This window comes from Heloderma suspectum, chromosome 2 (assembly GCF_057233095.1).
Source record: "Heloderma suspectum isolate Gila_16-S chromosome 2, 16-S_ref, whole genome shotgun sequence".
Taxonomy (NCBI): domain Eukaryota; kingdom Metazoa; phylum Chordata; class Lepidosauria; order Squamata; family Helodermatidae; genus Heloderma; species Heloderma suspectum.
The window spans coordinates 329,037,537-329,050,968 of NC_139459.1; the positions used below are offsets into that span (position 1 = coordinate 329,037,537).

General features: G+C 41.6%; 1 protein-coding gene across 5 annotated transcripts in view; it reads left to right on the forward strand.

Annotated features, from left to right (window-relative positions):
- MAGI1 (membrane associated guanylate kinase, WW and PDZ domain containing 1) overlaps positions 1-13,432 on the forward strand; it is a 661,265-nt gene that overhangs the window by 585,107 nt on the left and 62,726 nt on the right. For all 5 annotated transcript variants that reach the window (XM_084840464.1, XM_084840465.1, XM_084840461.1 and 2 more), the window contains one exon: positions 7,296-7,327. In XM_084840464.1, coding sequence (XP_084696590.1) covers positions 7,296-7,327 — 32 coding nt within the window. The remainder of the gene's footprint in view (positions 1-7,295; positions 7,328-13,432) is intronic.

Here is a 13,432-nt window from a genome sequence, read left to right on the forward strand (position 1 = left end):
GACTTTTTTCAGTCTTAACATATGTAGGACTGTACCTTTAAATGTTTAGACCTTACTCTATCTGGGGAACTTGAGATCAGTTTCATACATCACTTTTTTTCACAGATGATTTCTGAGTAGTCGGTGGGGGGTGGGGAAGCATGCATTATCATTTGTGAGATGTATTACAAGCTTATTTTGCGGTGTGTTCAGATGAATTAGGATAATCAACCTCTGCCTGCAATTTCTTGACAAAGCAAATACCGTCACTGGACTTCACAAGTGATGCTGTATGCGTGTTGTTGTTGTTTTAAGGATGCTTGTAAAGAATTTGCTTGCGTAAACATTTTTTTCAAAACATCAATACATGAAGACTTTCTGACTCTCCCCCCCACTTTTTAAAAACAAATCCTAGGGATGTTTAACTTTCATAAAGTCCTTGAATGAGGCTTTATTAATCGAATCTTTTATTAAAATTTTGTTGGCAGCATTTTATGCAGAGTTAGTTTAGCATCCTCGTGTCTTCTTCACCAAAGAACATTATTGGCCATTAGTGTTAATAATTAAGAGCTCCTTGTTTTGCACTTGAAAGTCAAACTTATTGATGTGCATTTGCTAAGTAACAGGAAGCTTATGTTAGCTCCCCTTCCACATGGTGAGAAGTTTGTTTTCCATTTCTAATGTCCATTTGTGTACAGTAAGATGGATGCCCTTCTTTAAATCCACTATTCCAGAGTCCCAGGGATGATACAAGGCATCCCTTAACTTAGAACATACCCATATTCTGTTAAAGGGGTCCTCAACCTTTTTAGTCCCCTAGGCAATTGAAGTTTTGAGAAAGTGCTATGGGTGCTGCCTCTCCTTCCAGATGGTTACATACACGCATGCACGTGTGCACACATATGCACACACACACATACATGCTTGGGGTTTCCTTCCCCCACTACCGTCATTCCACCACACTTACCCCTCTGCTGCTTCTGCCTCTTCTTCTGCTTCCCGCCACACTCAACTCTGCAGCAAGGAAGCGGGAAGTTGGCCAACTGGGAGATAAATCTCCCCATCTGCCGCCTTCCTACTTCCTTGCTTATGAGCATGACAGGAGCAGAAGCAACAGTGGGGGTGAGGGGAGTACAATAGGGGTTTGGTGGGTGCACTTGGGGGTCCTGGCAGGTGCCAGGTTGTGGATCCCTGGGTTAAAGTTTTCATTGTTGTCTATAAAACCACAGACCTGATGCTTACCAGCACTTGTTGTTCAGTCGTTAAGTCGTGTCCAACTCTTCATGACCCCATGGACCATAGCATGCCAGGCCTTCCTGTCCTGACTCAAAAAATGGATTCAAAGATCCTCATGGATCTTCAAGATTTTTACTGGACCCAGCAATAAAGTCACCATCAAATCAAAGAACACATATCTGGACACAGAAGTGACCTATGAATTGCTGGTGGTTTGGAGGGGGGATCACATGTAAAACTCAGACCTGTGTTTTTGTGCCATGGTGGCAGTGGAAAGCACTGGATCCATGATTGTATTCAAGCCATGGAGGCGGATATGATCTGTGATTTGATATGGGTTTGGGATGGGGTTTTCCCCATATAAAAATTACATTAATTACTTTAGAATTAAGACTGTCCACGTACCTTCTCCTGTGTGCATACCCCATTCTCTCTCTAGTATTCCATTGTGGCTTCTTTGGCACTCCACTTTCTCCCCCTTCACACATGCACCCACTGCCTCCCTGGTTACTCCATTCTTCTCCCCCTGTTCTTCTCCCAGTTGCTCTGCTTTCACTCCTTCCCCACTCCGCTTTCCCTTCCCTGTCACTCTACTTACTCCCTGGCATCTGTTCCCAAGCAGGCAGTAGTGGCACTTCTGGATGGGAGCTGCATGGCTTCCATACTCCAAAGGTGGCAGTCATTTTAGAATATCCAAAATGCATTACCAGACATTGAGATCCAGAAGGGCCATGACCCACACGAGTGAGGGTGTCCAGATAGGTGAGGGAGGCAACAAGAGCCTCGCAGCCACTGGGGCATGGCCCTGTGGACACAGTGCTTTGGGAATGCCAGCACCATTTGCCTCTTATTTTGCAATCTCGATCTGCCAATCCATAGGTCCCTCAGCTCTCATGGTTCAGTAGTTGTGTGTAAATATCAGAAAAGGGAGCATCATAGAGTACAAAGGAAACAGTCACAAATTCAAGTGGTTAATGAGCTTAATTTTTGGTGATTACTTTAGACTATTATATTGGTTCATGCTCCAAGGGTATCTTAGTAGCTGCCAGTATGATTCATGAATCTATGCACTGACCATCTATTTTAAAAGAGAATAAATTTCCTTTTTAGTAGATCAGCATAAATGTTGTGTAAAGAGAATTTATTAATATAGCAAGAAATTCCATCATTGGTAGGTTTTTTTTCGTAGTACAGTTAACCTCCAAGTCATTATAAAACAGTAGAAGTTATACAAGGATTGCTTAATAGTGCATTATTATTCTTTTTCCCAAACTGTTGTTCGTGAAGTAGAAGAAGCTGGTTATAAACACAGCTTTAAGGAGCATTGAACGATGAGAAGAATGTTTTGGTTCAGATGTTTTTGATAATCTTAGTGATAATTAGTTTAATTTAAATGCTCAGTTTCCTTCATTTTAGAGGAACTATTCATATACACTGTTGCTTTAACTGTTAGGAATATGAAATTAGTCTTGAGTATAAATTCCCTTTTGTGAAGATAATAATTGTTAGCTTTCATTAAACATTGACTGTTTATAACAATAGCACCTGAAAGGAATATAGCATCTCTCTTTGTGATGAGCTTGAATTTGTTTAGAATTATTGGCTGTGGATCTTCCTGTCCTGTAGAAGGCGCTGTTTCACATTCAGATGATTCACTATGCCACATATCTCCATTTCCAGTCATAGCTCCAACTACTTCTGTCTACTTCCTGTTTTTCTTCCAAATTTCTCTACCACCAGACTCCTTTCAGGAGTCTCTGCCAGTTTCACTTGTGGTTATTAGGAACCTTCTTGTTCATAATACTCCTGCTGTCCTTTCTGTTTGTACTGGGCTTCCCTGCTGCTCACGTTACAGACCAGCTTCGACAAAAGGTGAATACAACCATCCAACAAGTGGTAACTTAACATGGTGTGCACGTAATCACTTTGCAAGCTGGACATTCGTAACATCCTGTCAAGTGGTGGTGAACATTTTACCATACATCCACATTTGGTCAAGATTGGTGAAGGAGGGGAATGTAAGATTTTTTGGACTTAGAGATGACCAACTTGTCACAAATGTCAAAGTAAGTCACCTCTTGGTAAACGGTTGTGTCTCATCAAAGATTATGATTGATGGCAGGTGGATTGTTAGCTTCACTCTTCCTCTGTAAGTAATTCTCCATGCAGTTATAATATTGCTGTGTGTTCGTGAAAACCTCTCTGGGGTATTTACACCCCCAAAGATGAAGCTGTGATCTTTGAAATTCACTTTTCTTTGAGATGGACCATGATACTTCTTTGCTTTGACTATCTTTGACCTTCTGACCTTTAGTCAGTTTGGCTAATTATTTTGTGAAACCTATTTCACCCTCAGTGGTGCTGCTGCTGTTGTTAATCTGATCTATTTCTCTCTCTCTCTCTCTCTCTCTCTCTCTGTTTCATTGAGAAATGCTTCAACCAGCGTACATAAAAAACATAAAGTCCACTCATTTAAGGGAAATATTAAAGTTAGTGTTGCAAAGACTTATGCGAATATTGCCAGTATCTGAAAGTATAGAGAAATCCTCAGCTGTGATTTCTTGTTTGCTGATAGTAAACATTTTGTACTGCTCCTTGTATGAGAATACATAATGCAGATTGCGGCATCTTTATTTCCTGGCTTGATCCTTGACAGCTGGAATTGCACTTGTAAATATGGTCTGATTTTAAAACACTACTTTATAGTCAAATATTAATAAGAAAGTAGTCTCCAGGATGCTCCTTGTAACTGTACATTTGGCTAGATGTAATCTGCCTATGGTGCATGTATTTTTTTTAAAAGTATCAGGTCTATTTGTTTGCTCTGGTGAAAAAGTCAATTATTGCTTGTTCTGCAGCAAACTCTGGCACAAAGCAGAACCTTCACAAGGTTCATGGGCTTTTGAAGGCCCTGCCAAGCAGTAGCTTGTGTATATTTTCCACCATTTTTTTCTAGCCGTTTTCAATCATTTTTGGGATTGTAGCAGCTGGAAGTCATGGCAAACATTAAGAGGGAAGGTTTATTCAGTACTACATGTTTACTACATTTTAACATTTAATAACTCTGGTGCCATAAGTTAACACCTGGTTCACTTTAAAAAATGCAATATTATTTTCCATCTTTTAGTTTTAGTAATTTATTTGGGAATATCTCATTACAACAACTATTCTGTCCAAGAGAAAGAGACAGGCAGAGAGAGAGAGAGAGAGAGCACGTGCACAGATGTGTAAAAGCTGAAGCCATTTGTACAGACTATCTTCTCAGAATCTACTACTTTTTTAGAAAGCATTAATAATTTACAATATTCTTCACAATTCTTCACAATGTTAATCAGGTTTAATTATGCAAGTGTGACTTTATGCATATGGTGAAGCCATTTTGACTGATCTAGATTAAGTTGACCCAGGCTGCAAGCCATGATGGCGTGCTGGGGGCAGCCTTTAAAATAAACAGGCTCTTAAGACCAGGATTGTTCCCTACATTGCTTCAGGCAGCTCTACAAAGAGCCAACAGGTCAATGAATTTGTTAACACAATTTTTATTAGATGGTGTGTTTTATTCTGCATTACTCCAGAGACTCAGAGCAGGTCACAACGTAAGATGACCCTGGAAACAGAAGGGTGAATTCTTAGAACACTATCTAAGCCACTAAAATAAACTTATCGGGGTAGAAAAGCTTAATGTTGCATCCGAACCCAGACTCATGGCTTATCTCTCCTCCAACAAAGCAGAGTTTGAAGCCAAGGTCTGAAGTTAGTTTATGGATTCAGGCTTCTTAGAGGAGCAAGAAGCCAGGATCTGGGTTTAAACATAACACTAAGCTTTTTCACCCTAGTAACTTTCCAGTTACTTTACCTGCTCCTGCTTGCAGGAGGAGCTAAGTGGGAATGATCCATCATACTTGTTCATGAGCAATCAGCTAGGATTCTAATCAATTCTGGCCTAGTGTTTTGTGCGAACACAGCTAGAAGCTTTTTTAGCATATTGTGGTCATTTAGTCACTTGTCAGCAAAACTGAATCTCATATACTTAAACTGAACTATTTTCATGTTTCACTGTACTACAACCCATCGTAGTCCCAAGGAATTTGTGTCATTTGTTTTGGTATTGCAAGAAACGGGAGATTGTCTCACCAAAGTTTGTTTGATTTGTAAATTTTGTTGTACCGTGGGGGATGCTTCTGGTTTGCTTGTTCTTTGTAGACCACCACATTTCTTACCTTTTAGCTATCTGCGACATGGAAAGGTACATGTCAGGGTTCCTAAGTAGAACTTGACTCCTGCAAACTGATGCAGCTATAGGGTGCAGTCCAATTGAAAGAATGAAAATGAGCGCTGAAGGGGGAAAGGAAGCATTTGTATGGGGCTGTTAGACAATGCTAGGTTTGAAGTGCCCCATGCCATTGAAACATTGTTTTCTACTACTGGTTAGAGTTGGCCACGAGTAGGCAAATATCTCGATGAGTGGCTAATATGGTGACATGAAACGTACAATTGTGGGAACACTGTTGCTAGTACACCTGTATCAGAGTGTAAAAGGCATTTTAATTCAGCATTCATCACTGTTGTTTCTGATAAATGGTATTCAGATATCATGGGCTACAACTTAAGAAGTATGGCCATCCATGAACATCAGCTGACATAGTGCATACTGGTGATCAATCAAATAGTAAGATGGCAGTATGATTTAATTGTGGATATCTGACTTCTTGCATAGGACAAGAAGCCCTTCCTCATGTACATATTTTTCCTCATTCATACAAGTTATTTCATTCTCAGTGTAGTGTTGGGTCAGGAATACATTTTTCACCATAATCACTAAAGAGGTAATACAATGAAAAGAAAACATAATGAGTAAGTGCTTAAAAATAAAAATGAGAGCAAATTGCACACATTAGAGTTGCTTTGCAGTTTTATACATAATATGAGCATATATTTCTGAAACATCACTTCTGCAATTTGCTCCATAGTTCTTTTTTCTCTGGTTTCTGAAATAATTTATTTCTTACCCATCTACTTAGAGACACAGCCTTCCTTTATTATCTATCAGTTCACATAAGCATGAACTCCATTTCCAATGGGACTTTGTGCTACAAAAAGTGGTGGCAAGGAGAAACCCCTCATACAGTTTTCCATCTGTCAGAGAAACAGTGATATGCAGCAGTTTTAAGGGTCTCTCTCCAAAATGCAAAATCTCCTATAGGCTTCCCCACTGAGCTTTAAAATGCTTTCTCATTTGCATTTTCATCACCATTAATGCCAGAAAAAACTCCCTCCCTCTGCTCCCTAGCCATCCATTCACCTCTCTGTATCCAGAAATACTTAGTGTTGCGTTCATTGTGAATCTGCTGCACTCCATATGAACACAACTAGCCGATGATCTCTGCATATAATGATGTACACTGGACTTGGCAGCAAACTTGGGGGGCTTGCCAGTAGCATCCATATTTATAACTGACCCTGGTTACAGATAAACCGTATCCTCCTTTGTTCTCTTGTTTTTGCTGTGCTTTCCTGAGCCTGTTGTGAAAAAGGGGTGGGGGCTGGGGGGAGAAGCTTGCATGTTAAAAAGTGTCTGGAAACAGAGCTATCTATCTATCTATCTATCTATTGTGTTTCTCCACTACTATTCCGATTGGTCCAATAAATTTGACAACGCCGGTCGCATCAAAAGGTAATATCCTTGGCTTAATTGTAAGCTAAGTCTCTTAATCCAGGAGAGCGCTTCAGATTCTATCCAAGTGTTCAATTTCCCAGGCCGCTGAGGTCTGTGAATTTCTTTCTCCAGCCTCCAGGCTGCTGCAGCACAAGTCAGCATAGCTAATGCAGATAGATCTCCTCCCAGCTCCACACACTCTTTCTCTCTCTTTCCCCTCCTTTCTCCAACTCTCTTCCCCCCCACCCCCCTGTGCTTTGATTCGATATGAACAGACTGGCAACTCCGATGCTAGAGCAAAAACTGACATAACTCTGCGGATGGCTACATTCGGATGATACACCTAGGGTGTTTTTTTTTCCATAAGGAAGGTGAAGATTATATGCTAATAATATTTTTTTCCCCTTTGTTGCCATTTTTTCAGGACTTCCAGCCCCAAAGAAGAGTCCAAAGTCGGTAAGCACTTTTCAGCTACTATACCTGTTTGATTATTGTTGTCTGGGGCATGGCTGGGCGTTTCTCGAAATATAAATAAAAATGCTTGTAGGAAGCTTGTTACATGCAGCTCGTTTCTTTGCCTTCCCTTTCCAACCCCACCCCTGTCGTTCTGTTTGAAAGTTGCTGGATGCCTTTCTATTGCTGCGCTGGTTTGCATAGATTGCACTGAATGGTGAGAGTCCAGAAGAATGCAGGGCAGAAAGTGGTTGGTGAGACAGCTGGAAGGAGGGTGCTTGGATGGAATTCAGTTTAGTGACTTACACATTTCTACTTCTGATGGATTCCGCTTCACAGCATTTAACTTAGCTTTTAAAATGCCATTGTTCCCTTGTTGAATGATTGTATGAGGAGGCTCCACCTCCTTTTCAGATAGCATTCCCCTATCAGTGGGGTACACCGATTTTAAGCCTTATAATGCGCTATATGATGAATAATTCGGGGGGGGGGAGAATCCTGAAGCTTGTTTCCTAACAGCAGCAACAGAGAAAAATCCTTTTATAATACAAAGGTATCATCATAGTTTCCTGTGGCTACATTTAGCTGCCTGAGCATTGCAAGTATGAGACACTTTCTTTAGCTGTGGAGGGCATCCTTTGTTGTTTTTGCTTGGGTTTAGCAGCATTATGCTGCAGGTGTGGATTTTCTTTCCCCATTGCCTTTTTAGAGGAGAAAGCGGGGGTGTTCAGTATTTTCCTGTCCTTGCTATTCTCATGTCGGTTACCTGTTCGACATGTTACCTAATAGTTTGGAGGTTATTGCCTAAAAGTATAATTAAAACAGAGGATTTTGCCACACTGGGGAGCAACATAAATTTACAGGCATCATAGGGAGTTAACTATCCATCGAGTTAAAGTTTTGCCCATGTGTTCGAAGGGTGAGGGTGGAAGCAGAGGGTGGGAGGTGCTCGTACCCAGCCCATTTTGAGAAGATAAGAAGAGGTTGTTGCAGTAATGGAAGATGCTGCAAAACTTCATTGATGGTCCATTCTGGAACTCTACCATTACGAGGCCCCACCTTCCTGTGAAGAGCAGGAAGATGAGCAGAAATGTCTTCCTGCTCTCAGTACAAGTTTCTCTGCTCATTGAAGAAACCCCTGAAATAATTAATGTGGTTCTTCTGACTTAAGGCCATGCTGATTAAAGTCACATGACCATGGGCCTCTACTATTGTCAGTTTGCATTAATATTGGAGAGAGAGGAGAACGCAGATTGCACTCAGCCTCAAATCCCACAAATGTCAGACCGTATGGGTTTACTTCTGTGTCACAGTCAGGGAGGAATTTGGCCTTTGGTTAAAATGGAAGCAAGTGTGTAAAACATGTACAAGCATATCAGCTTTATGGAAGGCAGGGAGCAGGAGAGATAGCCATTTGCTTTAAAGCAAAGGGGGGAAATTGATTTTCAGTCTGCTTTCTTTCCCCTCATCTCACTGCCTCTGTTAATTAAGTCAAATCTGATGAATGGATTAAAATGGTTGGTTTGAAAAAAGGCAGTCTTCTTCCTTCACTGCAAGCAAGTTACAGAAAATCTCCTCAACTAATTTGGAGTTGCAGTGAACACCTCTCCAGTGAATGCTGATTTGTTAGAAGCTTTAAAATTTTGTGTGTATAACCTAAATCCATTTAGAGATAATTCTCCCCTAGTGAACAAAGAGACTGTTTACAAACAGGTGTCATTCTAAAGCCCTTTCCCTCTCTTCCCTCCCCTCTGCCCAAACACCTTTCTTTCCCTTTCTTTTTGCCTTCCATGGAATTCAGTTTATCTCAAGAGACTGTCCATTTAGTAAAGGATGACTGAACCTTTGCATATTGCATTGCTGAAAGCCTGTACCCACGCCTTCTTTTCTTCATTTCCTTCAAAATAATTTCAGCCACACACTCTCACTGCCCATCCTACTAGAAGAGGAGAAATCCACAGAAAATACAATTTTCCTCATTTAAAAATGCTGTCAAACAGGACAGTTTTTCAACTAATAATGTTCTAATGCTATTGTGTGTTTTTTAATAATACAGCAGCTCCCTATTGGATATAAAGGTATCATCTTGCTGTAGGAAAAGGTCCGTGGCCACAATACCTGTGGTATTTTTCTTATTATCACTGAAGATGAAAGTGTTCACAATGTAGTAATTTAGACTAGCAACTGTTTTTAAGGGGAAGGGGGAATAGAAATGAAGGTTATTTGTATGCACATTGCTAAATGCTGTTAGTAGATTGGTTTAAGGTTTCTGTAGACATGTAATGCCTAGTACCAATCCAAATGGGAATTCCCTGAATTCAGTTCTTGAAAATACCATGAAATATTTTCAGTGGCTGCTACTGAGTGAAGCCTATATGTTGACAGCTTAGTGTGGTGATGCAGGCAATGGAAATGCCAAGCATCAGCCCTTGAGGTCCCCAGAGGCTACTTACATGGTCTTGTGGTTGTGTTCATTTTTCCCTTCCACCTTTCTGGGTTTTTTTCCTTCAGGAGTCACTTAAAACACTAATTATTTCTTGATCAATAATAGATTAGCTGTTGTTCCAGGAGTAATGTGCAGCCAACCCTTGTGGCATTAAAAGGGGTGAAAAAACTTAATTTTTTTCAATTCTTTGAATTAAATTCAAAAGAGAGTACATTCAACTTGAGCATACCTTTGCTTTCCCAGCTAGTGAATGGCCAGTCCTGCTGTGGCAGATAGCAAATACTGGCTTTACATCATAAGGTTAATATGCAAAGCAAGTGTTGGGATGGTTTACATCAGCCTTCCTTAAACTGGTGCCCTCCAGATGTTTTGGGCTACAATTCTTATCATCTCCAGCCAGCATTGCCAATGCTCAGAGATGATGGGAGTTGTGGTCCAAAACATCTGGCAGGTGCCAGGTTGGGGAAGCTGATCTACATGTTAACTGACTCATGTGGTGAGTCAGTTCAACATGTAACTCCCCAGACCCAGCTGTAACTCTCATTGCGTTTGATACAGAAGTTCCTGATGATGTGGAGACTCTTTTCATGACTGTGACAGACACCTCAGGGAACCTCCAGAGCTGTCATGGAAATTCCCCATCTTGGGAATTTCCAGATGACAAACAGTGCTACATGGTATACCTGGCCACACAGGGGAACTGTTTTGCCATATAGATCAGATAATGTTTGTAGACCATCACTTAGTAACATTGCTTCCAGGCCTAGGATTAGGAAACTGTATATCTTTTGTTCTGGAGGACCTGAACATTTGGTAAGAAAGCACAAGCCACTTGTGACTGGGGGCAGAGGGGAGACCAGAAGGCAGTCTTGTCAGCAGAAAAGTTTCATGGAACTGCCCACAGCATTCCTAGTACCCCAGGTCTCTGATCTGAACGTGTTCCCAAACCAGATTTGAAATGTCTCACTGCCACTGTCAGAGCTCTATGGCAGTGTCCTCTGCATTCTTGTGAGTGCAGACTACAACCCTGACTGTGTTGTAATTTCAATGTTAATGAGGATTGCATTTCCATGCACAGCTGTGTGTGTGTGTGTGTGTGTGTGTGTGTGAGTATATATATATATATATATATATGGCCAAGTTACATAATATGGTGGCACCCCCTGTGTGACTACGTCTGTGTTCCTGTGCACTGACACCAAAGATATCATGACTTCAAGTCAGGCGCAGATTTACTGGCTTACAGGCAACATGAATGGCAGGGGCAGGGAACTCTGATTCCAGTAAATCTCCCAGAAGCACCTGCTTCTGAAGGCCTTGCTCCATCTACCTCTTTGATTTTGTGCATCTATGATTTCAAATTAAGTAGCAAGAATTTAATATTTCACAGTTGGTTGGTTTATTTTTTATTTTATTTTTTTAGAAACAAGACTAGTAGTGCCAATTGATACATCTAAATGTGAGAGGATAATTCCCCTTCTTTATGCAGTGTACAAGCTGTTTCTGCAAATGTTCATGAATATATTGTACATGTTATTTTTACATATGCTATTAATCTGCCTTGCTATAGAGATGGAAAGCCAATGTGGTGTAGTGGTTAGAGTGTTGGACTGGGACTGGATTTAAGTCCCCACTCGGCCATGAAGCTCACTGGGTGACTGGGCCAGTCACTGACACTCAGCCTGCCCTACCTCACAGGGTTGTTGTGAGGATAAAATGGAGAGGAGAGGATCATGATGCTGCCTTAGGCTCCTTGGAGGAAAAGTCAGGACATAAATATAACAAATAATACATAAATAAATAATATTTTACATATCTGTAAGGATCAGTGAGCCAATCTGATACGTTGTAGAATTCCCATCTGTGTCAATAGTTAAATTCCCAGCTGCTGTGTTTCAAAATAATGATAGCAGCCCATCCCATAAATGTCCAGCTGTCTTGGCCTTCCACAAATGGATGGAGGGGAAAGAACATTTCTGCCTGTTTGAGACCCGAGCAGGTGTACTTGGGCAGCTGGTAATCTGGGGGAAAATACTGTTCAAACTGAGTGCTGTGTTATCAGTTTCATGTCCAGAAAGACACATGCCTAGAGACACAAGTGAGTGAGAAAGCTTGTTTTTCTTTACAAGGGTGTCAGAATGAATAGCCCTCCCTCTACACAGTCAACATAACAGAGACTTGAAGAAACTCAAAGACTGCTCCAGGGGCTAAATAGCTAATCCTGAGCTCACTATTAGGGAAGGTTTTTGCAAGGCAAAGAAGTTGCCCCTCAATTGATGATAGGCAGCTGGGGTGAAATCTGAAAGGTGGCTTAAGCCTCTCCCTTAGAGAGGCTCCCTCTTGCATATGTTCTGGTGAGAGGCTGTTCTGGCAGAGCATCTCAAACCACTCCCTAACTCTGCTTCCTTAGACCTCCGATGTGCCCTTGCGTCAACTAAGACATGCCCCAACTCCTCCTCCTTGGAAGGTTCTAGGTTTCCCATGGGTGGGAGGGAGGTGGTGTTTTGGCCTGGGCCACCTGGTTGTTAAGGCTTTGGGAAGATTCTTCCCCAACTCCTGGAGACTTTTGGGGAGTTTACTCCTCTGCTGTCTAGTCTAACTGTTCTGGTTTTGGCTCTGTATCAGAATCGGAATCATCAGAAACCACAGGGGCCCTTGTCTAAGTCCTGACAAAGGGTGTGCCACATTCTTCCCTCAACATAAACACCTCTATGCTCAAAACATTTATTGTGTCGAACATGCCCTTCATTCAAATCTCGTCAACCTAAGTGCAGTCACTTGAACAGCTAATACAATAGCCTAGCCCTCATCTATCCTCTTGCTGCTGTGAGAACTTCGGCTCCACCGAGCTTTTCTGTATACTAGCATGTTCACAATGCATCAGAAGATCAGGCAGTTTCCTTTTTAGCTCAATAATTTGTTGCAGACCTGTAGGGTGGATCTGTTGTATGGTTTTGGGTTACATATAGGACAAGCATTAGAGATTTGGCTGCAGCGTAGCTGTTTACATTTATTAATTTCAGTCAAAATCTCTGACACTAAAGAATACAAAATCAAGCTTGCAGTATTACTAATTTTTTTCTCTAACAGTATGTACTAAACATGAACTTGAGCACTCCGGGAGAGAGCGGAGGACAGGAAGGCCTGGTGTGCTATGGTCCATGGGGTCACGAAGAGTCGGACACAACTTAACGACTAAACAACAACATGTACTAAACATTTGGATATCATAAAAGTGAAATAACGCCTTTCCAGATAGAGATAAAAAGACAATCTCCTGGCTTCTGTAATATGGCAATATTGGAACTGGACTTCTTGTTCCATCGCACCCTTCCATAATCTAGGGGATGAATGCTGGCTGGGTGTCAGGAGTTGGCACCATTGGACAGTTGCCGATGGCCTGAGCCCTCAGGAGGACCCACTGCCAACTGAAAATGTCAACATTAGCCACTTAGGCCCAGCTGCTCTCTCAGCACTGGGCAAAGGAAAACCAGCAGCTACCCAACACTGGAGCCTGGGTGGCTGCCATTTTAATTTCCCCCATAGTGCCCCTGTGACTGTGGCAGAGCTATGCTATATTGACATAGCTATGCTATATTGGAACCAACCCCAGAGGAAATTAAAATAGCAGGCACAAGCAGCAGCACTCTCCAACTAGTCTG